The sequence below is a fragment of the Orcinus orca genome, chromosome 15 (genome assembly GCF_937001465.1).
Source record: "Orcinus orca chromosome 15, mOrcOrc1.1, whole genome shotgun sequence".
NCBI lineage: Eukaryota > Metazoa > Chordata > Mammalia > Artiodactyla > Delphinidae > Orcinus > Orcinus orca.
This window is the reverse complement of record NC_064573.1, coordinates 24,594,203-24,621,946: the sequence shown is the minus strand read 5'-3', so window position 1 is coordinate 24,621,946 and position 27,744 is coordinate 24,594,203. Positions and strand designations below refer to the sequence as shown.

Sequence of the window (27,744 nt, the reverse complement as noted above, 5' to 3'; positions counted from 1 at the left end):
GTTGCTCCATGGCATGTGGGATCTTCCCAGACCAGGGCTCGAACCCCTGTCCCCTGCATTGGCAGGCAGATTCTTAACCACTGTTCCACCAGGGAAGTCCCTTTGCTTCCTTTTTAAATAGCCAAAATAGTTAAGACTATAAATTTACCTTTCATTATAGCTTTGACCACATCACACAAGTTTTTACAGCTCTTTATTTCCTAAATAATCTATTATTGTATATTTGATTACATTTTCATTCCATCTTTCTTTAGGAGAATGCCTTTTAAACAAGTAATTGGCTATTTTTAAAATTGTTCTTAATTCTTAGTCCAAGTATGTAACCTGTACAGTTTCTGTATTCTGACATATGTAGTAGAAGCACAGCTTATAATGAGGTTTGTTTCTTATGTTTTAATAGCTTTTGTTTGATGTAGTTTGAGTCTGTGCTATACAGTATATTTTTATCTATTATGGATTGTATTTTTATCTATATCAATAATTTTTATTTTACTTAATGAATGTTATCTTGAAAACTACTTTGATTTTACTTGTGTTTTACTTTTTTTTTTTAACATCTTTATTGGGGTATAATTGCTTTACAATGGTGTGTTAGTTTCTGCTTTATAACAAAGTGAATCAGTTATACATATACATATGTTCCCATATCTCTTTTATATCTCTTAATGGCTGCTAGTGTTTTAATATTTTTAAAAGCACACTTTAATGTCTATTTCTCTATTTATCAAACTTAAGAAAGAAGCAATAACCTGCGAATCTTTATGGTCTAAATTATGAAATTTTGTGTGCTTACAAGTCTTCTCTCCTTCTCCCACCAGTATTCATCAGTCTTAAGTAATTTAATCTTGGATTATTAGGTTACTACTACTATGAAATTCTTATTCAGGTTACATTTATTTATTAAATATCTTCTCTCTTGAGGATTATTTCTGGATTTTGACTCAGTCCTATAACCAAAATTATAATTACTTATTTTGATTTAACTTCATAAATCTACCTGCTTTCAAGTTTTCACTTCTGGTCCTTGTACACCATGATTTTCTCAGAGTTGAGTAGTAAATGTTTTTTGGCTGGAGCATGTATTCAAGAAAGTTTTTGATTTTTAAGTTATTTTTAATTGTGTTTTAAAAAAGCATAAAGTTCTCATCTCAACCATTTTCTAAGTGTACAGTTTAGGCATGTTAAGTATAGTCACATTGTTATGTAATCAATCTCCAAAACTTTTTCATCTTGTAAAACCAAAATTCTAATCCATTAAACAACTACTCATTGCCCTGTCTCCTCAACCTCTGGCGACCATCATTCTACTTTCTGTTTCTATGAATCTGACTACACTGGATACCTATATAAGTGGAATCACACAGTACAATGATGATTCTCTCGATCCCTTTGTTCTGTGTATCCTGATGTCCTTTTTGCAACTGGTTTACTTCACCTAGCATGATGTCCTTAGGGTTCACCCACGTTGCAGCATGTATCAGAATATTCTAAGATTTAACAATATTCCATTGCATGCATATACTACATTTTGTTCATCCGTTCCTCTGTCAGTGGACACTTGAGTAGATTTCACCTCTTGGCTATTATGAACGGTGCTCCTTTGAACATGGGTGTGCAAATATCCCTTCAAGATCCTGCTTTCAGTTCTTTTGTATATATCCCCAGAAGTGGAACTATTGGATCATATTGATAATTTAATTTTTTGAGGAATCGCTATACTATTTTCCATAGCAGCTGCACCATGTAATTCTTTTAAAGATAAGCATGTGGGTGGGATTTTTAAAAAATCTGCTTGTGTAAAATGTCTTTGTCTTGCTTTCACTCATAGCTAGGTGTGTTCTTTTCACCTCAAACATATGATGTTGCTTCAGTGTCTCTGAATTTTAACATCAATTATAGAAGTATAAGGCCAACCATATTTTTGTTCCTTTGTAAGAAACCTAGGGGTTTTTTTCCCTTCAAAGCTGTTTTTAGAATTTTTCCTTTTCCTTGAAATTAAAAAAAAGAAAATTCTCCTGCTAAGTATAAATAGTGGGGCTCTGGAACACTGTGAACCCTTTTTGCCTGAAGAGTCAGCTCTTTTTTTTGTTGTTTTGTTTTGTTTGTTTTCAACTTTAAGTTTCTCTCTCGGGTCCTTTGTTCTGTGTATTCTGATGTCCTTTTGAAAACCTCTATAATTCATGTCCACTCTCTGTCTTCTCTATCCTTTTTCTTCTTTCTTTTTTTAATCTATGGCTTTGTCTTCAGCTAGTCATTTTCCAAGTCTGTCTCATGTATCACTTTTTCTGCAGTATCCATTCTATCCTTTATTGCCTCCAATTCACATTTCATTTTGCTGTGGATTTCTGACTTCCTTTGGTTCTCTCCTATCCCCATTTCCAGTCTCACACTTCATCTCAACCTAAGGTTTTGTTAACTAATCACATGTCACAGAATCTATGTTAACAGACATACAATCCCACATGTTTGTAGTTGGGTTTTTTATTTATCTTTGCTGTATTGTAGTTGACATTTTCAGAGTTATGCATTTCCATTAGATCTTCAAGGTAATGTTCTGCGGTGCAGGATTTTTCCACAGATGCCATAGTTCTTCGCTCCTCCCTGACCCTTGAATGAGAAAGGCTGGGTTTGGTTTTGGTGTTAGCTGTGCAGATCATCCTTAGAGTTTCTCAGTGTCTACTGAGGTAATAGTCGAGTCTCCCCTCAGACCTGAAGCTGGTGGCTTCGTGTGCACATCCCAAATTCAATATCGCATATTCAGCAGACCTTCAGTGTTCTAGTGAGTTCTACTAGCCCAAAACAGAATCCTCTCTCAATGCCACTGATTATCAGGAGGAAACTGAGTCAAGCTGTAGTTCTTTGATCAGAGGTAATCATTTTTTAAAAAAAACTCCAGTCCCTGGTTTGCATTGCCCTGAGACTTTTCCTTCCCAGAGGGCTTTGCCTGAGAACACTGTGCCTCTGAGGACGCAGGGGACCACTTCACCTCCTTCTGCCCCGAATCTGCAATGACTAGAATAAGAGCAGTACTGACGGGAGCTGCCGTAGTGCACAGGCACGGGGGCTTGTTAACAGTTACAGGCTCACTGCCTACGAGCCAGCGGCAGACAGAGGGAGGGCTTAAGCTCGAGCTCCCTCCCCATCTCACCCTTGTCTTACGGGTAGGGGCCAAGAGTCTTTGGACACCCAGAACTTCTCAACGACAGCATTTTAGTCAATGGTAAGGCGTCTGCAGTGAACTGTAATCTTCCTTCTCGGTGATGTGGGGCTTATGTCCACTCTCATGGGTATTTTTATGGGAGACAGAGAAAGGGCGTCTCAGGCACTGATACAGGGCCACCTTTTTTTTTTTTTTTTTGCGGTACGCGGGCCTCTCAGTGGTGTGGCCTCTTCAGTTGCGGAGCACAGGCTCCGGACGTGCAGGCTCAGCGGCCGTGGCTCACGGGCGCAGCCGCTCCGCGGCATGTGGGATCTTCCCAGACCGGGGCACGAACCCGCGTCCTCCGCATCGGCAGGCGGACTCTCAACCACTGCGCCACCAGGGAAGCCCCAGAGGCACCATTTTAACACCCGTGCTGGCACTCTATAAAGGTCTAGAGTTGTTCTCAACCATGGTTGCACATTGGAGTCACCTGGGGAGCTTTGAAAATATACCAGTGTCTTGGCCTCACCCTGGCCAATGACACAAACCTCTCTGGGTGGAGTCCAAGCATCAGTAGCTTCAGAGTTCCTCCAGGTGACTCCAGTGAGCAACCAGGGCTGAGAACGTTTGGCTCAGAGCAGAGAGCAATGGAAGGGCTTAGGTTCTCATTCAAGTTCTTGTACTGGTGACCTTGGTCAAGTCTTTTCAGCTCTTGTACCTCAGTTCCCCCATTCTAAAATGGGAATGGTAATGCCTGCCCCTGCTCTGACCACATAAAGATATAGTGGGATAAACAGAAGTTAATGAGGATAGAACTACCCAAAGTTTCATGACTTCAAGGCCCACAGTACAGCACCCTCTGCAGGGTCTGGGGCAGCAGGAAAAGTAATTCATCCTCCTCCCGGGACCATTGGGCCACCCCATGGTGGCCACCCCTTCTCACAATGATGGAAGCAGCACAGGAGAGTAAGCGTAAATACTTAAGGCCTCTTAAGGACCAAGATCAGAACTGGCCAAAGCAAGTCACAAGGTCAAACCCAAAGACCAGGGGAAAGGTGGAAGAAACTTCTGAACATAACCTAATCTACCACAGATTCTAATCTTTCAGTCGCCAGAGAGTTCAGGTTTTTATTTCATTCTGTCTGGACCTTTGCAGTGGCCTCCTTTCTGGTCTCCACACCTATGCCATATTAACCTTCAAAAGAGCACAGGTGGGCTTCCCTGGTGGCACAGTGGTTGAGAGTCCGCCTGCTGATGCAGGGGACGCAGGTTCGTGCCCCGGTCCGGGAAGATCCCACATGCCACGGAGCAGCTGGGCCCGTGAGCCATGGCCACTGAGCCTGCGCGTCTGGAGCCTGTGCTCCCAACGGGAGAGGCCACAACAGTGAGAGGCCCGCGTACCGCAAAAAAAAAGAGCACAGGTATGACCAAGGCATTTCAATGACCCCCCAAAACCTTCCCTACCAACCATCACATGGAACCTGACTCCTTGGCTGGTTTCAATTATCCACACTCTAGCCCCAACCTCCTTTCCCAGCCCTGACCCCATTTTCCCCTCTACCCACCTACAATGGGGACAGGTTGGCTAAGACCTCCCTGGTTCCCAAACTTCCATGTTACCTTCCTGGTGCCTCACCTGTGGTCATTGCTCCACCTGAAATTCCCCCAGGTTCTCAGGTCAGAATCCTAGCTCTTCCAAGATGCCAATTTCCAGTTGAAAGGAATAACTCCTACCTCTGAGTTCTCCAAAGTTCCTTTACCTGGAACCCTCCAATGGCTTTTAGTTCATTCATAACTGAATGAACTAAAATGAATGAACATGTCTTATCTTACCTCCTAGAGCAGTGCCTGGCACACAGTGGGGCGATGGTATTTTTAAGGAGGATGAATGAATGCGTGAATGAATGCCTCTAGTTTTCCTTCTATGCTCTGGGCCACTTGCTGGCATGGGTTGTAGCTGTGTCTCTAGCCCAGTGCTGGGGCCAAGATGGACCTCAGATGCCCATTGCTGGGTGTGTGGTTACCCTTCACTGCTGTGGGGACATGATTTGGAGGTTAGCAAAGGAGATAGTTTAGCCCCAGGGAGTTGAATGGAGGAGGTGATGACTGGGAAAGGTGTCATCTCCCCCTTTACCTCATTCCCTCCACCTCAGTATCTGGGTCAGTGAGGCAAGTCTGTAGCGCCCCCCAATCTGGGGACACTGAAGAAGAGGTGCTGTGGCTAAAGATCAAGGTGGTCTTTCTGCCCACAAGTGAGTCTTCAGCATTCATGCTCCAGCCACAGATCACCCATCGCCCTTCTCATGGAAATCATGGGGTTTACCAGTTGCCCAGGCCTAGCCCTTAGCCAGTAGGCAGAGTGGCAGACTGGGGTGGTGCCCGGGCCCCTCCCAACTCCTGTGCAGCTGACATGGTCTCTTGTGTCTCCGCAGAAGGACTTCACAGTGCGGGAGGAGCTGCAGCAGCAGGATGTGGAGCGCTGGTTGGGCTTCATCACCTTCCTGTGCGAGGTCTTCGGCACCATGCGCAGCAGCACGGGCGAGCCCTTCCGCGTGCTCGTCTGCCCCATCTACACCTGTCTCAGGGAGGTAAGTCTCTGCCGGCCCTGCCCGAGAGCGTGGGCGCTGCCCTGTCTGCTAACGATGCGCATCTCCATCTCTGATGCGCCAGGAATGCCACAAGGCTTGTACCACTTAAAGTGATCAATCATTTGGTTAAGAGAAACGGAACTCCCCGGTGCTTTTGTTTACTCTACCCAGGTTTTTATTTATTGAGTTTATGTAAAAGGAAATAATCCCCCAAAGGAAAGTATTATGAACTCAGACTGCAGTCATTCATACTCTAGAACACTGCCTACAGAAGGGAGATCTACAGAAAATATTGAGTGAATAGATCTTTGGACTGGATTGGTTTACCATTGAATTATTTATTTTAAAACTATTTGCTTCTAAATTTCCTCTGATAAAGAAATAAATAAGGATAATAAAGAAACTTTTAAGAAGCAAGAAGTCAGTGGGGTGATGGCCCTACCAGGTATCATAACCCACTTTGGAGGGTCACCCTTGGCGGCTCTCAAGGGGTAGAATTGAAGGGCAAATGTGGAAGCTATTGGTGTGTCCAGTGAGAGGCTGGTGGCCCAAAACCCAGTCATGAGAGTGAGGAGGGGGAGGACCAGTTGCATTCCAGTTATATCTTTGAGTTAGAACCAACAGGACTTGCTGACATGAGATACAGAGAAGGGAGGAAGTGACGTAGGGTCCTCATCTACCACCCTGCTAGCACCATTTCCTGGGACGGGGAAGCTGGAAGAGAAACAAGTAGAGTGTGGATGAAAACCAAGAGTTTGGGTGGCCTGTTGGCCATCCCTGGGGACACAGGCTTCAGCGTTGTGTGAAGTGTCGACCTGTATCTGGTGCTGGGGACTGGATGGGGTCACCCAGGGGTGGGGGGTGGGGGTGGGGTGAGATGGAGGAGGGGAACTGGACAAGGAGTGGCCGGGAGGCTGGAAACAAGCCAGGAGGGCACAGTCATCACAGCCCTTGTCCAGTGGGGCCAGCCCACACCTCACAGGTGTTGGTCCCCTCCCACCCTCAGCAGCTGATCCCAAGATGCTGATCCCAAGAGGAACAGCCTCTGGGGAATCAGCGGGACCAGGACAGAGAAGAGGCCTGGGTTTGGCAACAAGGAGGGGCCCCATGGTGTCAGTGGAGTGAGAACAGAAGCTACGTTTGCCTCGTTGGGGAGTCGGTGGAGGTGGGGGCGTGAGTGTGGACACCTTTTTGGAGAAGTGCTTCTGTGAAAGGCCGCAGGGAAAGACAACTTGTCAGCTAAAGGGGAGGTATGCGGTCAAGAGACACTTTTGTGTTTCTGAAAGAAAGATAATAGAGCAGTTTAAGGGAAAGGAGGGGGCATCTGTAAATGTTTTTGAAGCATCCATTTATAGGAAAATAGCACATTCATTCCAGACTGCGTGGATCTGCATGAAAGCAGAGCACACAGGCCTCTCCTGGGTGCTCGGTGGCCCTGTCAGCCTCTACCACTTCACGTAGCCAGAGATGTTTCTTGACAAATGTACTTGAATTCAGACTTGTTTCTCAGATTCAGACAATGACCTCTTCCAACTTGAGTTCACTCTCAAAGTGTCCTCAGCTCAGAAAGAAGTACCAAGATGGGCCATGGCTATGCTTCTTGCACCCCTTTGGGGTGCTTTGAAGGTAGCCCTCTTGGAGTCCTCTCATCCTTGCCTGAGCTGCCCTGCACCCCGACCACCCACCTGAAGGCAGGGAGCAGCATTGTTCTAGGGCGGTGACCTGGATTGCCCCAACATGTTGCCTCTGCGTGATCTGGGCACCTCCTGGTGTTGCTGTCACCTGCTCCCCCAAGCAGGAAGCAGGGCTACAGCCGAGCCCTGGCCCTGGCTGCTGGGACACTTCTGACAACACCTGAGGTAGTGCGAACCTTCTGGTGTGAGTCCGGCAAGTGCCGGGAGGTCTGCACAGACCAGGAATCAGGAGCCTCCCCTGACGCACACTTGTTTGTTGCATTAAACTCACACAGACCCCGCCAGGCCCACCGTAAACTTGAAGGGTAAATAAATGATCAGTGGTTTTCACCATTTTGTAAAAGAGGAAACCACCGCCCCGCGTTCCAAACTATCTGCTTGAGGCCACATGGGGAGACCCCTGAATTCTTAGAGTCAGCTGCTGCCTCCTGTACCTTATGACACATACACACATACCCAGGCCTGACCCACGTCCCAAAGCAGGTTGAGCCAGCTCTAGGACGTTTCTAGAAGCCAAAATCACTGCCGCTGCCTTTCTCTGTGCTGGACAAGTTTAGGCTCTTCCCCCGGGGCCATGCAGATGGCTGACCCCAAATGTACAGGGCCCACCCTGCCCTGAGGTCATCCCAGCTTCCTGAACCATCCCCAGGCCAGCATCTCTGGCTGCCCACTAGACACGTCCCAAGTCAAGCCTCGAGCCTTCCAACAGGTTGTGCCAGCGGTGCCCCAAACCCTCCTGCTCACTCCCTGTCTTCACGCGGCCCAGACCCAGCCTTCCTGCCCCACTGTGGCCAGACAGCAGCCCCAGGACTCCCCAGCTGCCCTTTCTCAGTGTCATGGGACACCCACTCCACCCTCTGCTTCGGCACCACCCCCTAAGGCTTCCCCTGCTCCCCTTTCCTTGATGCCCCCGAGTCAAACACAAACCCACAGGCCATCTTGGTGCGAAGAGTTTCGTTTGCAACAAACCTAAGGGAAAGATACAAAATCCTCAGTCTCGGGGTCTTCATGCTTATGGAGGCCACCTTCAGTGGATGAGGGGCTTACCCAGATTGAGCGTGTGCTTAGCCCCTGAGCCCCTTCAGGCTGGAGGACAGGCAGCTCTCTGAGAGATGCCCTGCCCTAGAGCGAGGCCCCTGGGCATTTCCTTCCACACTCTGACCTAGTTGAATTAACCCTCTCTCAGTCACTCAAGCTTGAAATCCTGGACTCCATCCTTGGAGTCTCTCTCTTCCTGGCCCTAAAACACCTCCTTCCGGGCCCAGCTCAAGCCACCTCTTCTGGAACCTCCCCTGTCCCCACCCCCAGCCGAGTGTACCAGGAGCTCCCTCCTGAGCGAGGCAGTGCACATCCTTATAGCTCCAATCCTTTTTACATCACCTTAGAGGATTTTTTAGTATAGATAACAGTACAGTGGAAGGCATTGTCCAAAGCACTTAATGCATTCTCTTGTCTTTTAACTCGGGCAACACCCTGAAGATTATCATCCCCATTTTCCAGAGAACAGAGAGATCAGACAGCTTGCTCATAGCCACACAGTTAGCGGGCTGCAGAGTCAGCATCGGAATCCAGACGTGACTGCCCGAGTCCCTGCTCCTAAACACCCTGCTTCACTGCCTTACAAGCAGAGCGGGAGCTGCTCTTACTCTATTCTCGTCCATACCCAGCGCCTACTCTGTGTTGGAAGCCAAATAGATCTTTGTGGGATTGATCCTGTTTTTGCCATAAAGATCATGTGCCAATCAGAGATCCCTCTTCGAGGGATGGAGAAGAATAATCTTCAACAAGCTCTTTAACTGTTTAAGAGCAAATCGTTTCTGCCAAGATGGTTTTCCAAGTGAGTGAGGAGTAGTACGGGTGACCAGAAGCCGCGTGAGTCTCCTCGCCCTACTGTTTACAGCTCATGTTTGCCTCATGAGCTCTTTTGAATTTTTTTTAATGTTTTCAAATGTTTATTGTGGTCAGAACACTTAACATGAGATCTACTCTCATAACGGCTTTTTAAGTATACAGTACAGTATCGTTATCTGTAGGCACAGTATAGTACAGCAGATCTCTAGAATTTTTTCATCTGACGTAACTGAAATTTTATACCTGGTGATTAGCAACCCCCCACTTCCTCCTCCCCGCAGCCTCGGGCAACTCCTATCCTATTCTTTGTTTCTATGAATTTGACTATTTTAGCCCTCATAGAAATGGAAACATGCAGCATTTGTCCTTCTGTGACTGCTTATTTCCCTTGGCACAATGTCTTCCAGACTCAACCATGTTGTCCCATTTGCGAATTTCCTCCTTTTTTAAGGCTGAGTAGTATTCCATTGTGTATAGATCACATTTTAAAATCTATTCATCTCTTGGTGGACATTTAGATTATTTCCACATCTTGGCTGCTGTGAATAGTGTTGCAATGAACATGGAAGTGCTAATATCTCTTCCAGATCTTGATTTCAGTACTTCTAGAGAAATACCCAGGAGTGGGATTGCTGGAGGATATACTGTAGAAGTTCTATTTTTAATTTTTTGAGGAACCTTCCTACTGTTTTCCATTGAAGCTGTACCATTGTGTATTCCCATCAACAATGTACAAGAGTTCTAATTTCTCAACACGTTTTAATATTTTGTAGTTATGTATGTGTGTATATATATATATATATATATATATATATGTATGTATATAAAATAGCCTTCCTAACAGGTGTGGGGTGGTTTTGATTTGCATTTCCTTGATGATTAGTGACCTTGAGCATCTTTTCATATGCCTGTTGGCCATTTGTATGTCTTCTTTGGAAAAATGTCTATTCAAATCCTTAGCCCATTTTAAAAAATCTGGTTACTAGTTTCTTTTGCTTTGGGGCTGTAAGAGTTCCTTACATTTTTCTGAAAATTAACCCCTTATCAGATGTATGGTTTACAAATATTTTCTCCCATTCTGTAGGATGCCTTTTCACTCTCTCGTTAACTTTGCTGTAAGAAGCCTTGTAGTTTGAGGTAGTCCCACTTGTCTGTTTTTGCTTTTGTGCTTTTGGTGTCATATCCATGAAATCACTGCCAAGACCAATGTCATGAGACTTTTCCCCTATGTTTTCTTCAAGGAGTTATAGTTTCAGGAGTTATGTTTATAAATCTTTAATCCACTTTTTAGTTTATTTTTGTGTAAGGTATAAGCTAAGAATCCAGTTTCATTCTTTGGCATGTGAATATCCAGTTTTCCCAACAGCATTTGTTGAAGAGACCATGCTTTCCCCATTGTGCTTTCCTGGCACCTTTGTTTCTATCCACTCCCTCTCAGTTGACCATACATGCATGGATTTATTTCTGGGCTCTCAACTCTGTACCATTAGTCTATATGTTTGTTTTAATTACTGTAGCTTTGTAATATATTTTCTTTTTTATATAAATTTATTTATTTTATTTATTTTTGGCTGCATTGGGTCTTCATTGCTCCATGCAGGCTTTCTCTAGTTGCGACGAGCGGGGGCTACTCTTCGTCATGGTGTGGTGGCTTCTCTTGTTGCGGAGCACAGGCTCTAGGCATGTGGGCTTCAGTAATTGTGGCTCACAGGCTCTAGAGCGCAGGCTCAATAGTTGTGGCACACGGGCTTAGTTGCTCTGCGGCATGTGGGATCTTCCCCGACCAGGGATTGAACCCGTGTCCCCTGCATTGGCAGGCAGATTCTTAACCACTGTGCCACTAGGAAAGTCCCTGTAATATATTTTCAAATCAGGCTGTATAATGCCTCCTGATTTGTTCTTTTTCAAATTGTTTCAAGATTGCTTTGGCTATTTGGAGTCTTTCGTGGTTCCGTATGAGTTTTAGATTTTTTTTTTCTATTTCTGTGAAAAATAACACTGGAATTTTGATTAGAGATTGCACTGAATCTGTAGGTCACTTTGAGTAGTATTGACATTTTAAATATATTAGTCTTCTAATCCAAGATCAGGAACAAGACAAAGAATGCCCAGTCTCATCACTCTTATTCAACATAGTACTGGAAGTCGCAGCCAGAGCAATTAGGCAAGAAAAAGAAATAAAAAGATATCCAAATCAGGAAGGAAGAAGTGAAATTGTCTGTTTGCAGATGACACGATCTTGTATATAGAAAACACTAAAGACTCCACACACAAAAAACTGTCAGGACTAAAAAATGAATTCAGTAAATTTGCAGGATAAAGATCAACATACAAAAGAATCAATTGCATTTCTATATGCTAATAACAAACTATCCAAAAAAGGAAATTAGGAAAATGATCTCATTTACAACAGCATCAGAAAGAATGAAATACTTAGGCATAAACTTAACTAAGCAAGTGAAAGACTTGTACGTTGAAAACTACAAAATACTGGTGCAAGAAATTAAAGACACAAACAAATGCTAAGACATCCCTCAAGCTGTTTTTAATAGCATTCTAAGAACCCCTTCATCCTGCTGAGGTCCTCAGCCAAACTGTGACTGCAAGGGTTCCACACACAGGAGGGCTGTAATCAGTGTCTGTGGCCTGAGCTAAGGGTTTTATCATCTCCCGTCTCACCTGGAACTGACCTGGCAGGTTTGGGGTCTGGCTCACCCCCTTTTTCCTGACCCTACAAGGCTCTCTGCCGCCTCTGTAACCCAGTGGTGATGTACCTGGACTCCTCCAGGCTCTCAGTGAATGGTTCTTTCTGGGCCCCTTACTTCAAGAGCTTTGTTGAAAATTCCTCTGCAGGGGATACTGGGGTGAATTTTAACCCCTCACATTTGTTTCCTCTGAGCCGACTTTCCCCATGCACCGTGGGTGTTTCTATCCACTCCCTCTCATCCTTCCTCCCTCCCCCAAACATCCCACCTTTCCTCTCTGCATTCCCATCCTCCTGCCCTCTTCTGAGTCCGGCAACCATAGCCAGAGGTCAGAGTGGAGGAAGGGAGGAAGGGAGGGGGTGCCTCTGTCAGGAATTTCTCCTCCCTCTGCACCCCTCTGTGACCCCCACCAACCTCTCCCTCTGGTTGGCTCCCTTGCTCTCCTTCCCCCAGGCACCAGAAACCCCGTCTGCCCCTCCCTGCCCTTCCTCTGAGGGGTGTCTCTGAGCCACAATTCCCCCTGGGATGCAACTGGCGGGGCTCCTGGAGGAGGCTGGCAGGCCCGCTGGCTGCGGAGGAGAACACAGAGGGCAACGAGTCAGGCTTCTCCGGAAATGAAATTGCTCCGTGCAACAATGGGAGAGCCGCTTTTCTAACATTTTGCGTGAGCGTGCATTCAATTGCTCACATTGTGTGGCTCCAGGGGGAAATCTGACCTCGGAAAAGGCTGAGATGAAGTGGGTGTGGGTGGAGATCCTCCACTCTTTCACAGGGCTGAGAGAGTCAAGCAGAACATTCCTCAGAGGTAACTTCCAGTGGGACCATTCCTCCCTTCCCGAGAAGAGCAGGAGATGGGGCTGTGTCTAGCCACCCAGCTGGGGCCAAGGCAGGGCCCCCTGGGGCTGGAAGAGACCAAGGTCGGCTGTGCCCAGGGTGGTGATGGACCCTAACGGGAAGCAGAGACTCAAAATTATCCTCCATGCAGCCCAGGACTCTCAGTTGCATCCCTGGCAGGTGTGGGGAGCACCTGCCCCCTCCCTGCCCCCTCTAATCTTTGGGAAGCGTTTACAAAATCACAAATTCTCAGACCAATTAAATCAAACTTTCTGGGGATGGGTTTTGGGGAGGCACAGGAGTGGGGGGAGATTTAAGCTTCCCATATAACTCCAATGTGCAGAAACACGAGTAGCCGCATCCTAGGTGCGTTTTGTGAGGCCACTGATGAGCAGAGGGCACGTGGAAAGGTACCACTGGAAGAGCCAGAGAGACCAGAGTTTGAATCCCAGCTCTGCCACTTACTAGCTGTGGGGCTTTAATCTAATTCTTCATCTTTCTGAACCTCAATATTTTCTCTTTGTGTGGGAATAATGGGAATAATTCATTCTGCGTGTTTGTTTTAAGGCTTAAAATAAGTGAGATGGGGCTTCCCTGGTGGCGCAGTGGTTGAGAGTCCGCCTGCCGATGCAGGGGACACGGGTTCGTGCCCTGGTCCGGGAGGATCCCACATGCCGTGGAGCGGCTGGGCCCGTGAGCCATGGCCGCTGAGCCTGCGCGTCCGGAGCCTGTGCTCCGCAACGGGAGAGGCCACAGCAGTGCCCGCGTACCGCAAAAAAAAAAAAAAAAGTGAGATGTTCACATGAAGCAAGTAGTGTGTGACAGCCCCTTGGTGAGCTGACATATGAATTGCTGTTGAAAGCAAACCGTATTCCAGGCGTTACTCAAGAGAAGTATCGCATCACAGGAGCCCCAGAAAGGAAGATCCATTCTCCTAACTGGGCACCAAAGCCCCCCACGATCGCAACCCCTGTTCCTGGAGAACCTCTCCTGAGTCCTACAGCTGCAGCCACCCTGTTCCTGTTGTGTTTCCACAGAAGGTCTCTTACTTTCCTCCTGCCTCGAGCGTGATCTTCCTCCTCCTTATGCCTGACGCTAGCCCACCTTCAAGACCAGGTTCACTTCCCACCGCGTCCCCACCCCGGGCCAATTTACTCTTCCTGCAGCATTCTGCAGAACTCGCATCCACACCGGCCTGCCAACACCCGCTCTCTGGACATGGCCTTTACCAGCGGTTGGATGAATGCCTGGTGACTTCTTCTTGATTGCTTTAAAATCATTTCCACCTTCCATTGGTACCTGAGGATAGGCTGTGTGTCATCTATCATGTAACCCTGACTGCATTTTGTTCAGGACTCTGTGTCCATTCAGTAAGCAGTGACTTGGTTTGAGACAAAGCTAGTTTCTTACTGAAGTGCAAAGTTTCCTGATTGTACTAGAAGGAAGGAGTACAAGTTGTGATCCTCTCCGAAAAGGCTTACAATCCACTTGGCTACCACATCCCCAGAAATCAAGCACCTGTGAACATTTATGATGGGTTGTACAATATAGAGGTGGAGGGAGTTTAGGAGTGTGGGCAGCTGCTGGGGGCAAAGGGGAAGGGGGACTACAGCTTAAAGGGAAGTGGGCTTCAGACAGGTATTGGCAGGGAAGGAGAAAGGCCCCCAGGAAGAAAACTCTGAGCGGAGGGCGGGTAACCAGAATGAAGCGCGGCCCATCTGTGTGGTGTGGTAAAGGGACGGCCTGATGGGTGGGTCATGGGCCGGCACTGGCTCCCAGCAGAGGAATTCTGGTGGACACAAGGTGATACTAAGAACCTCTCTCTGAGAGTGTTTTAAGCTGGAGAGCAACACCATGGAAAGCATAAAGGAGAGTTTGTTTATTCATTCAACAAACACTGAGAAAAATGCTATTTCTTTACTGAACTGAAAAGTCTCCCAGACACTTTTCCTGATAGAAATGTGCTGAGACAAAGTCAAATAAATCTGGGGCACTCCCTGGCCAGAGAGGCCCACAGATAACTCAGTGCATGGTGGAAAGTACAGTGCTCAAAATAAGGTGAGAGTGGGAAGCGGGAGTGTGGGTGCCCAGAAGGCAGATGAGACAAGATCTGCCTGGCAAGGGCATCTTAGCCGAGAACCCTCTGACTAGAACCTTCAATCAAGCAGGCTAAGAAGCAGGAAGGGAAGGGCTGGAACAAAGCTTGAAAATTCAGGAGAGCCTTCCTCCATGAACAGTTTATTCCAGCCCTAGTCTTAGGCACAGACCCCGCTTGGAATGTTCCTCTGAGATTGCAGCTTTCCCAGGGCAGGTACACAGCCCCTGGGCACTGGTTTAGCGGCAGAGTTCCTGCAGGTCCAGCAGCTGCTGCTATGAATATCCAGCTTAAGCAACCATTCCTGTAACCTCTGCAGAAATAACTCCCCACAGTTTTTTGTCCCCTCCAGAGCTGCCATCCCCCTCTTCCACTCGGCAGCCAAGTCACTCTGTGGTGTGATGCCGCTGACCTACTCAGACACCCCCCCCCGCCAAACACACACACACACACACACACACACACACACACACACACACACACACACGAGCACCCTGATGTGTCCCCACCTGAGGCGAGGCCTCCTCAAGATAAAATTCAGGTCTCACCCCACCCCCACTCCCCCGACCCTCCCCCAGCCCCCCCTTTAACTGTCCTACTTCCTTAGCCAGACTCTGCAAACTGAAATGTGAAATTTGAAGCCAGTGTTCTCCTTAGCAACCATGGTAACACAGGATCTGATAGAGAGCCTGGAGTTATAAAAATACCAGCTTCCACCAGACACTGGTTTCCAAAGGGAAACCAGTCTCCACGCCAGAACCGTTTTTAAACAGTCTTAAAACTCAAGAGATTTCCAAACCCATCTCAACATGGCTCAGGAGGATCTCTCTTCAATTCCGTTTTGGAAGGTGGTGCAGTTGCAAGCTTTCAGTATTTTCTCTAAAATTTAGAGACGCAGAAAAGATGTGGCTCTCTGAGAATTCGGTAGCCGTGTGAAGGATATATAGGCGGGAACGGCTGTTCTTAAACAGCAAATATTCGACATTTTTTTTTTTAAGTTAGATTGAATTGCTGCCACTCCTTCCAAGTTCCCTCCCAGCGAGTCCTCAGCGCCATCAATCCTCCTAATTATAGAGGGGGACTGATTTGATCTATCTCCCCTTCGTAGAAGACAGCTTTAATTAACATAAACATTTTCTAGCAGGAATTTACGTTTAAGCCCTTGAGTGGAGAGGTAAGAGGTACAGCTGCCTAAACTTCTCTGCTCAGGGCCAGAAAGAAACGTCCTGCATCGCTGTCCTCCAGTCCCTCCCCTCCCCCACGGAGGCCCCCTGCGGCACGGCCTCTCGCCTTCTCCCGGCGCTGCCTGCAGGGGGCGCCTGGCCTTGCGGGTTGGGGGTGGGGTGCTCTTCCTGGAGGCACGGGGCCTCCCCCGGCCCAGCCCCCAGCCCCGCCTCCACCGCCCAGGCGGACCGGCTCTCCCCACCTCCCCACCGCGCTCCGCGCTCTCCAGCTTCCTCTTATCTCCTGGGGCCATGCCTTGTAATTTTGAAAAATATTCTAACTCAGTAATTAATGTCTGAACTTCAAGAGGCCCCTGCTTTCTGCAGAGTCGCGCAGAAGGCGGGCAGGGACGGGGAGGGGCCGGGGTGTGGATTCTTTTTCTAAGCTGGCGAGTGAAGGTGGAGGATGCATTGTTTCTTGCTAGAGTTTGTGTACAAGATACACACATATATACGTGTACACATACGCATGCGTCTGTCCATGGATTTTTTTCGAATCCTTTGGGTTTGGAAAAAAAGGATCCTTCCCCTCGCTCCGTCCCAGTGGCGTTTTCCCAGTGGGCTGATGTCAGAGGCTGCTCAGCCAGCTGGGGAGCATGTGGGGAGACAAGCTGGGACACTTTGTGAGTGTTTAGGTCCGGGCGGGGGAGTGGGGATTGGCTGGGAGAGGGAGTGACCTATATGTTTAGAGGATAAGAAATCAGGAGCTGTGGGGTAAACAAAAAGGCCATCAGTAACTTGAGATGACACAGAAGTCAAAAACAAAATTTGCCTATTTCCCACCCACAAGGAGGTTGTAAGCAGCCCCAGTGAATCCTGGCTCAGCATCCCCCAACAAACGTCTCCCCGTGGTTTGCCCATCCCCCATCCCAGCCCTGCCAGCCCTTCCTGCCCCAGCTCGGGTCCCCTCCACCCAGCAGTTTGGGTGCCAAGGGATGAGCAGGCTGCTGCGGCCTGGGCACGAGCATGCTGTGCGTGGCCCCTGCCCTCACAGAGCTGCTGTCTACTGGGGAGAAGAAGTGGAAACACAAAGTGCCCTGTGCTGGGAGCTGGTGCATAAATCACACGCAGGTCTCTCCAGGACCCACACTGATCTTTCTTTACGCCGCTCCAGCTCTCAGGGTCAAAGAATTGAAAGCCAGCAGCTGATGATGCCCCACTCGCTGCTGCCCCACCTTCAGAGTAGATGACGTTTAGGCAGCACTTAGTGTGGAAACCAGCAAGTTAGGAACCAGCTTTTCTCTTTTCTGTCCACCTCGAGTCCTAGCCAGAGCCCAGTTCCTTATCGATGGCTCCATTGTCAGTGCTGCCAGCAACGATCGGTAGGTAACCGGAGGGCTGGGCCAGCCAGGATCAGCCTTTCTTGTAGCCAGAAGAGAAGGGTGTGTGGGGAGAGGTGGACTTCAGAGCTAGACAGACCCAGGCAGCTTACCCACTCTGGCCCTCAGTTCCTTGTCGGGATGAGGATTAAACGTAATTTAGTAGATTTGCTAATTACAAGTTGACTTCCTCCCTTCGTTGTATGTAGCAGGACACACAAAGCAAAGACATGAAAAACAAAAGACATAGAGTAAAGGGATCAGCCAGCAGCATATTCATATCGTATAAAATGAAGTGCTTCTTAATGAGAAAAAATGTGAAGGAACACAGTAGATGAAGTTTCAGGGCCTTTGTCCTTGCCGTTCCTTATGGGAGAATGCCCTTCCAGGTATCCTTCCAGACCTCTTCTGGGTGTCAGTTCCTCAGAGGGACCCTCCCGTACGATAATCCTCACAGCCTGCTTTCTTTTTCTTCATAACCCTGACTAGTATCTGACTCCACTTTAAGAGTTTTCTTTGTTAATCTGCTTGTTTCCTGGCTCCCCAACTAGCGTGGAAACTCTCTAAAGGCAGGGGCTGGTCTACTCTGTTCATAGCTATACCTCCAGTGCCTGGAACAGTGCCTGCCATATAGTAGGTGCTCAATAAATCCTGTTGAATAAATTAATGAACTAGAATGTCTAGACTGAACAAAGCAGGAGACAACAGTCACCCTTCTAGAGTGAATCGAGGAAGATTGCTCAGGGGAGATAAATCCAGAATCCTTGAAGAGGCAAGGTGAGCAAGCAGAGTGGGGCTGGCTGATCGTGGTCCCTAGAGATGAGCTCAGAATGAGGGAGGGAAGAGGAACACTCCCCCCGAAATCCAACTCAAAGGAGTGTGCGCAGAACGTGAGCAGAAACTTCTGCCAGTCCATGAAGCTGCCCGTATTCTGTCCCCACATTTCTCTCTAGTTAAGTGGCCTTTTCTCGACTTCTGTCTGCCAGGCTTCATGTGAGATTTAATTAGCCTGTCCAAAGTCAGAATCCTATGAGCCACCATCGTGAGAAGTCAGGGTGGGCTTCTGGCCCTGCTTCATAGATCGAGAGCCTTGGGGAAGGGATTGTGGAGGGGCCGCTGAGTGAGCATCTGCTGGGTTCCATGCCGGCTTCAGCTGGGCCTGGAGATGCAATCAGGGAGCAGAGCCTTCCTCTCCTGCCTCTCCCCTGAGGAGGAGTAAGGAGGATGCACAGGGCACAGGAGGGTGCTGTGAGGGTCAGAAGAAGGTGAGGCCTCGACACAAGAGGTGGGGGAGTGGAGCGGGTGAGAGAGGACACCCACAGTCACGAACGCTGAGGAGAACGAAACCTCTTAGCCCTTGACAGTCACAGCACAATCCCAGCGATGGAGCAACACATCCAGTACAATGTCACGGCAGCCACTATGTCACTGTACCTTATCTAGTAGCTGCGTTTTTTAAAAGGCACCAGTGAAATTAATTTCAATATCTTTTATGTTATCTAATATATCCAAAGTATTATTTCAACATATAATCAATATTAAGAATCATCAGTGAGATTTTTTTTCTATTATTCTTTTTTGTACTAAGTCTGAAATCCAACGTGTATTTTACCCTTAAAGCAACTCTCAATTTGGACCCGGCGCATTTCAATTGCTCAGGGCCACGGGCGGCTGGTGGCTCCTGTACTGAACCGTGTAGGTCTGGAGGCTAGCTTCTGGAGTCCTCGGGCTTTTGGAACAGTCTGGATCCCAAAAGTATCTGGATCCCCAGAGCCTCAAAAGTATTTTTATAGCTTCTCTCTCTGAGCACCCAGAAGCAAAGGAAGGCAGTGTGAGCTGAGGCTTTCAACTCATAGTCAACATGCTGACACTGCTCGGTTGGCCAGAGGTCCCTGATGGGGTCTGCAGAAGGCAATCCTTGTGACCCCAGAATGAAAAAAAGATGGAGAGAGTGAAAGGGGGAGGCGGAAGAGCTAAGAGAGAAGAAAAACACAGAAAGGGGAAAAAGAGGTCGTGGGTGGCCAGGACGGCAGGCTGCGTGACAGAGCTAAGAACAGAGTCCACAGACCGAGGAGGGGCAGCCCCGGCAGGGCAGGCAGCTGCCGGCTCCAGCTCACAATGGCTAAACAGAAAGCGAGGCCCAGGCCATGCAAGACACAATTAGCTCATTCTTCCATTGCCCTTTTGGTTACACTGTTGTTCTCGGGACAGCCATTTCTGTAATTAAGACCTTGTCCCTTACTCAGAGGTACTGCAACAGAAAAGTAGTCGCTGAATCTGGTTTCCCAGGGTTAAAAGGCAGACTTAGGAAACGCAAACACACATTCACTAACTAATTATCCTTTAATTAAGGCTGAAGTCCTGCTTAAAACAATTAGCTCTGGGAATTGAACAGTAGGTACGACTCCACTTTCTGCTAATTGCCCTCCCCAGGATGGCCAGGATATGGCGGGTGTTGAGGGAGGGGGACAGGAGGGAACGAATTCGTCTGCTGCATTTGGTCTGGACTGGACAGAGCTCGGCTTGCTTTGGACACGTTAGTCAGAGGAGAGCTGGAGGTGTGGGGAAGAGCGAGGAGGATGTGGTTTGGGCAAGGGGAGTCGAGAGGCTGCCCCAGGCTTGGACACGGGCCGTGGGAAGTCTCAGGAGCTGCTGCTGGCCACACTGAGGTGCCTTGCCTGGCTGGAGCTGAGGGCGTGGGCCAAGGATTAGCTGACTGGAAAGCAATTAGATGAGGTGGGGCTGGCTGGGAAAATACCTGGAATCCCAGGGCCAGGGCTGAGACTTGCTGGGGCACTGCCCAAGGCGGGAGCCTCGTGGGCTCTGGGGAGCGGAGGTGCCCCCCGGTGAGGGTGACTACCACTGGTCCACCGGCCCGAGCCTTTCTTGCCTCTTGCCCGTGAGGAGAAGTGGATTCTAGAGTGAGGGGAGTCCAGAAAAGAGGCCCTTTTCTGATTACATTTCCTCTCTCCGAATGTCTCCTCCGCCTCGGTTTGCCCGCCCCCCTCCCTCTACCCCCTCCGCAGACTCCCAGGACTTTCCTAAGGCAGGCCTCAGGGAATCAGACTACCTCCCCCTTTTCTAGGTAAGAGGGATGTGTATGTAGGGTGTTACCCTTCCAGGGACTTTTAACGTTTCGAAAGGAGAGGTTGGAAGAAAAAAAATGTGTGCCCCAAAGGAAAAAAAGATGCTCAGGGTTTTGGGGGGAGTCAGGGAGATGACTAACACCTCCAGGGGTCTCCCCAGAAAATAGCCACAGGCATTAAAGCTTGCAGAGAATCCCTGGAGCCTGTCCTCCGGGGGGCTTCCAGTTAAGAGCCCCTGCTCCAGAAGTGGAATTGGGATTTTCATCCAGGCAAATGATCAGAGGGGCCTTCCAGACCACCCTCAAAGCAACAGGGTAAAGGATTCTCAGGGCTGACCCAGCAGAGATAAGGACTTCCACGGATTCCAGAAGCTCCTGACAGCTTCCTTTTTCCCCCCCGGAAGAGATCCTAGCTCATCCCCGAGCTCTCCTCTCTTCTCCCCAGATCAGAGGTCAAAAGACTTCTCTAAAGGGCCAGATAGTAAATATTTCAGCTTTGCAGCCCAAGAGGCAAAATCGAGTTTAACCACATCCCTGCGATGTGTACTGTGCTGAACAGCAGTGCGAATCAGTGAGAACGGTTTCTGTAGAAACTACCCAGCTCTGCCTTCTTAACGGGAAAGCAGCCGTAGGTGATATGTAAATGACTGAGAGTGACCGTGTTCCAACAAAACCCTATTTACGGACACTGCAATTTGAATCTTACATCATTTTTATGTGTCACCGAATATTATTCTTCTTTTGATTTTTTTCCTAGCTATTTAAAAATGTCAAAACTATTCTCAGCTCATGAGCCTGTAAGAGACAGGCAGGCTGTGGACTAGATTTGGCGGCTGGGCTGTAGTTGAACCGACCCCTGACCTAGATCTGTTGTTCTCAGCTGGGAAATTGCCTTCCAGGTAATGTTGATGCCCATTAAAATTGAAGAATCACTGTCGGAAAAAGGAGAATTTGCCATTTCTCAGGCAACGCTGATGCTGAGGTTAGGAGGACCACACACCGAGCAGCAAACACTGAGCTAGTCTGAACTTCACCCCCACTTTACAGATGACAAAACAGGCCCAGAGGTGACACAGCTCTATCATTTGAACCCAGGGAGAGGCTTCTCTGTCCCAGGCTGCAGAGCTGGGTGGTTTTTCTATCTCTGGCCGCCTTCAGAGATCTACCCTTCCAGCAGCTCACGATGCCCGAGGCTCTAGCTGAGACACAGGAAATGTGTATGTGTCCCCTGGAGTCCCAAAGTGGCAGGGCTCCAGTGAGTCACTTCCCGTGAATGGCGATAGTGCGCACTGAGACATCCTCACGCTGTCAGTCAGCTCCCTCCCTGCCCTGCGCTTCAGAGAAACTCCCTGCCAGCTTCGGGGATCGACAGACAGAGCAGCACGAGAGGGAAGCTGAAAGCCCCCTCTGTGAGAAAGGAAATGGAAAGAACAAGGGCCTGGACGTCAGATTTACATGATGTCAAATCCCACGCTTTTTGTACTAGCTGGAACCTGAGGCAAGTTACTTAATCTCTTTGAACCTCAATTTTTCCATCAGTAAAATGGGGAAACAGCCTCTACCTCTGCAGGGTTGTCTTAAGGATTGATCATAATGTCTGTCAAGTGTCTGGCACAAAGTACAGAGCTTTCGTGGTTTATTTTTTCTTTTTCTTTTTCTTTTTTTGCCATGCTGCATGACATGTGGGATCTTAGTTCCCCGACCAGGAATCAAACCCGCGCCTCCTGCAGTGGGAGCGTGGAGTCTTAACCACTGGATGTCCAGGGAAGTCCTAGGGTCTCTTTATCGGCCACCCTGGCATTGTGCCTTAACCACAGAGCTACCCAGCCACAGCCTAGACAGCCACGGAAGAAGGCGACACCTGAGACCATGGCTGTGTTGATGTCACTGGCTTGCGCTTCTGTGACATTTCCACTGGTGATTTAGGGGTATGGCTCATGTCCAGGGTTTGTACCTGGGCCCCTGGGTGGCCTTCAGGGTCTGGGAACCCACTGAAATTGTACGCTGACATCTGTGAACCTGTGGAGATGTGAATTTTTCTGGGAGAGGTGCCAGAGTTTCCATCAGATCCTCAAAGGGCTCCATGTTCCCCCCGAAAATTACAGGATGCATATCTATAAACACAGTGCAGAAGAGAGCACCAGACTTTTGAGACAGATTCCTGGATTTGGAAATCAGCTCCCTGACACTGACCTATGCATCGGAGGTCATCTAATTCAGATCTGAACTTCCATTTCCTCAGCCCTAAAAGCTGGGACTAGCATACCTGCCCTGCCAAGTCCAGAATCAGATGATACCCTACGAGGGAAAACCCAGAGTGGGCAGTCAAGAATGGGTAGGGCTCTCACAGGGGCCCAGGTGAGCAAGGGGAGTCACAGGGGGCCATCGTGCAGGGCCAGTGTGTTTGCTTCGAATTGAAATACTGGGGGTTTTAAAGTGGGCAAAGTTAAACTCTGGTGATAAGGAGGAACATGGTGACCCTCGGGAAGGGTCAGTGAAATGACGGGGGGGGCGCAGGAGGACTGTGGGGTGTGATCCAGGTTTGTAGCTCTTGGTCAGGGCATCAGAACATGTTTGCCCTTTGTTATTTGTGCAAACCCAACTCACTGCACATTTTTGTATGTGTGATACTTAAACAAAAAGTCTTCTCAAAAAACGTTCAACTGAGAAAACTAGAAATACAATATAAAATCACCCCCTGGGGGCTTTTTCTATATAATTTTGCAGTTAAGTTAGCACATAGCTTGAAGAAAGAGTAATTTATATATAAACACAAATAATAGAGTAAGATTTTAAAATAATCCAAAAGCCAGGTTTAAGCATCTTTCTTCTTCACCCAAACTGCTATCTAAGTCTGCTTACATAACTTCCGCTTTCTTTAATTATCTCACAGGGCCCACAGGCTGTCTCGGGCCTCTTCACTGCCATGGTGGACCTGGCCTATTTTGGGTGGCGCGTCTGCCAGGGCGGTGGCTTTCCTCAGCACGCTCCTTGATTCCAGAGTGTGCCTGTCCTATCCCTTCTCTCCTTCTTTCCTGCAATGGATTTCTCTTCTCTCTCCCACCTCACAGGTTCCCCTCTCTCTAGTGTTTTCTTCTTATCAACCCACTAAATCCATCTGAGCGGGGAAGACCTTCCTTTCCCCCGTATTCCCCTCCAGAAGCCACCCCATTTCTCTCTTCCCTCAGAGTCAGGATTTTCAAAAGCATTGTCTCCCTACATGGTGTCTCTGGGTTACTTCTGCCCCATCCAGCCAACAGCGTGGTCCCCGTTCGAGACTGCCATATCGCCAAATCCAGAAGCCTACTCAGGCCTCCACACCACCATTAGAGCAAGGAAGCAGCATAGATGATTTGTAAACCAATGACAGTGACTGTGCTCCAACAAAATGTTATTTATGGACACTGAAATCTGAATTTCATGTAATGTGTCACAAAATAGTGTTCTTCTGATTTTTCCTGTCAACCATTTAAAAATGTAGGGACTTCCCTGGTGGTCCAGGGGTTAGGACTCCACGCTTCCACTGCAGAGGGTGTGGGTTCGATCCCTGGTCAGGGAACTAAGATCCCGCAAGCTGTGCGGTGCAGCCAAAAAAAATAAAAAGGAAAAATAAAAATGTAAAGCGCGTTATTAGCTCGCTGGCCTGTACCAAAGCAGGCTGAGGGTGGGATTTGGCTGGTGGACTAGAGGTTATCCACCCCTAATCTAGATGTATGATTCTGAACTAGGGGCAGTTTGGCCCCCAATGCCAAGGGGCATTTGGTAGTGTCTGGAGACATCTTTGGTGGTCACAACTGGGAAGTGCTACTGGCCTTTGGTGGGAGGAAGCCCAGGTTCTACTCAGCGCCCTGCCATGCCCGGGAGGCTCCACAGCAAAGAACTGTCTGGCTCAAATGTCAGTCGTGCTGTGGCTGAGAAATCCTGGTCTAAATGATCTCATCTGGCCCCAGGACTTTAAATACCCTCTGCACCCAGTGCTCTCAAATGTGTCTCCAGCCAGGACCACTCCTCTGACCTCTAGACCTAATGGCCAAGTCCATTCCTCCCTCCAGCTAGCTTCAATCTTGGTAGGTGAAACCACTGGCCACCCCTTTAGTTCAGGCCAAAAACTTGGGAGTTACCCTTGATTCCTCCCTTTTCCCCACCACCTCTCTTCTGTCATGCCACCATCACCTTGGACATGGGCTTAAAATAGCTCCAAGCTGGTCTTCCCTCTACCTCTTTGCCCCACTTTTCTTCATCCCAGATGAAACGCCTATTGCAAGGCAGGTGTGCTGCAACCAGGGACTCACAGAGGTGTTTCCAAGCCAATACCGCTCTCGAGTTGGGTGTGCTGGGCTGCCCAGACCTTGGGCGAGACTCTGGGCTCAGCTCCACCTGGAGAATGTCTCACCTGGGTCCTTGCACAGGCAGCAGGTACTCTCACAGATGCTAGAAGAAAATATAAAGAAATAAGATTGATTTTTTTTATGTCCCCCTGAAATTAGTTTCCTTTCTCATCGTACTTCATGTAACGTACATAGATAGATAATATGTTTGTGCATGAGTGTGTAGATACACACACACTTGGGGGCTGGCTCCAAGTACATGTGTCACCCCGAGTTTAGCGTAGGAGTCTTCGCCGAGGGCCTATGTTCACCTTTAAGTCCTTCTCCGAAACTTCATTTGACGGCCCCGTAACCAGAAACATGGAGAAGTTGATGTCCTTTGGGATTTACCAAAGGACAGGCAACTGTAGCTTGTGGTGGGCCATGAGCGACACCCCAGGCGGAGGCCTCAAAGCTTGTGTTGTGTTGGTCACAGGCAAATTCCCAGGGCAGCAGCAGCCCTCAGACTTGAACTGCACAAACTCTAGATCCGTATCTCCAGGCCTGCGTACATCCACCTGACACCTCCCCCTGGCCCACCCACGGATTCCTCAAACTCTGAGTGTCCTAATACGACCCATCTCCTGCACCCCAAACCTGCCCCTCCCCCCAGGGATAGTGCCACCCTCTTCCTGGCTGTGGTGGCTGAAGACTCCAGGCCGTCCCTGACCAGCCCTCACCCCGTCAGTCCCCAGGGCCTGTGGGTAGCAGCTCTCGTAGAGTTCCTGGCTCTGACTACCACTTTTCTCCCTCTCCATTGTCTAGGCCAAGGTCACCTTTCACTTGAATTACCCCACCAGCCTTCTAACCAGGCTTGGCCGGCTCTCTCTCTGTGGACTGCAGGCTCACAGGACTCTCAGGGGTCACTGCCTGGAATGTTCTTCCCTCCTTCCCTCTCCTGACCCCACTCTTTCTCTAGCTCCACCTTAAAGTGTCAGTTTAAAGCTCTCTCCCCCAGGAAGCCTTTTCCGAGCCTCCTCTCCCCGCACAGATGAGAATGGTCCTTCCTGCCACCCACCACCGCAGCACCCTTAGTTCTACGCAAAACGAGCCCACTTACTACTGAGACCTGCCACTGATAGAGCCTCGCTTACTGTGTGCCAGGTACTGCTCTAAATATGTCTCATAGATTATCTCATGTAATGCTCCCCCCACTTTCCAGATGAGGAAACTGAGACACAGAGAAGTTACCTGTGCAACATAATTAGCAGGTGATCGAGTCGGGATTAGAACCCAGGCAGTCTCACTTTACAGCCCCGGCTCCCAGCACAGATCTGCTTGTGTAAACTCTGTCTTTTCTACTAAACTAATAGGTCTATGAGGACAGGATTCATGCCTCCTTATTGAATGAATGAATGAATGAATGAAAAAGTTCTTCTATTCTTTCAGACTCCTTGGAGGAGGGTGCAGGACCAGCCATGCTCCAGGCCTGTCTGTCACTGGTGGGGCTGCATTCAGGGAACACAGAGGCTCTTCTGAGTGGCTTTGCCCCAGCCAGCACATATTTTCCTTCAAATCCAATCCACAGGTTTTCTGAGAGGGCCAGCTGGGCACAAGGTCCTGTGTGAGGAAAAGCTAGTCTAGGTAAACTCTAGGCTATCGACCTAGAACTCGGTAGAACCAAATAACTGCTCCCGGGCTGTGAGTAAGGAGGCTTCTCCCTACAGGGAATCAGGAGAGGAGGTCAGGGAAGGCTTCTCGGAGGTGGGGGGGGGGGGGTCTTGCGGTCCATCTTGCAGGGTCCAGTAAATGGAGCCAAGGTGAGAGAAGGCAGGCCTGGCTGAGTCAATGAGGAGCAAAAGCCGGAGGCAGATATGGACAAGCCATGTTCATAGCTGGATTGGGCTGGACGGGAGGCCTGTGAAGGGGAGAGAGGGGGATGGAGGGCCCCTGGGGCGGAAGTGGGCCAGCGAGCCCCTGAGTGCCAGGCTAAGCACTCTATCCCCTGCAGCCCAGTCAGCTGGACCTGGTAAGGATGCGCTGTGTTGCAGAATATTGACACACGTGCTAATTCACCCAAAGAGCTTGTCTCAGTTTAGGAAGAGTCACCCCATTATGAAAACGTATACTCTTGCTAAGGGTAAGGCTCTAAAGCCAAACAAACTTCCAGGTGCCCATTAAACACTCTTATCTCCAACCTTAGACTTGCTAGCGAGTACCTCTGCTGTCCCCAGGCAGCCCAGGCCCTTTTCTCAGCCCAGGCCTGTTTGCCCCTCCGTTTGGGTGGCTGCTGCTCTGAGCACAGATGCTAATTATGCCTTGAGCACAGCCCTACTTTTTCTGTGCTTAATCGTCCCAGGCCCAGCCGTCCCTGCCCAGTTGGTCCTCGGGAACCTCCTTGCACCCAAACGCACCACAGAACCAGCTAAGCTCCTTTACCCAAGGGGCAGACCTCCCGGCCAGCTTCTGCCATGTGTCTTCAAACTCCACCCACCTGCCCCACCCCGGGAAGACTGGCACCTCTGCCTGGGAACCAGGCTGCTGCAGGCATTTATTCTTCACACGGCTAAAGAGGACGTGATCTAAGCAAAGGCTTCTTCAGCGTTCCGTGCTTGGGGGCAGAGTACGAGGCCGGTGTGCCCCGCCCCCAGCTCCTCCAGGCCCCTTGCTGGTTACTTGCACCCTCCCCACTCCCACCCCCTGCAGAGTCTGGAATTGGTAGGAGGGACCCCTGGTTAGCTTGGCATACCAAGAAGAACCTTCTGAGAAGCTTCTTCCCAGGCTCAAGACAAGGTGGATTGGCAAAGCCCTTCAGATGACCGTGTGCCCATCGGTGAGCAATGCCGGGCTCCAGGGCTGCAGCGGCCTAGGGCTCTGTGCACAGGGATGCCTTTCCTTGGA

The 27,744-nt window shown here is 49.0% G+C and overlaps 1 protein-coding gene across 6 annotated transcripts in view; it reads left to right on the top strand.

Annotated features, from left to right (window-relative positions):
• The window catches only part of CTIF (cap binding complex dependent translation initiation factor), a 301,292-nt gene that overhangs the window by 257,955 nt on the left and 15,593 nt on the right, over nt 1-27,744 (top strand). For all 6 annotated transcript variants that reach the window (XM_049697879.1, XM_033421376.2, XM_012531707.3 and 3 more), the window contains one exon: nt 5,575-5,730. In XM_049697879.1, the coding sequence (XP_049553836.1) occupies nt 5,575-5,730 (156 nt within the window). The remainder of the gene's footprint in view (nt 1-5,574; nt 5,731-27,744) is intronic.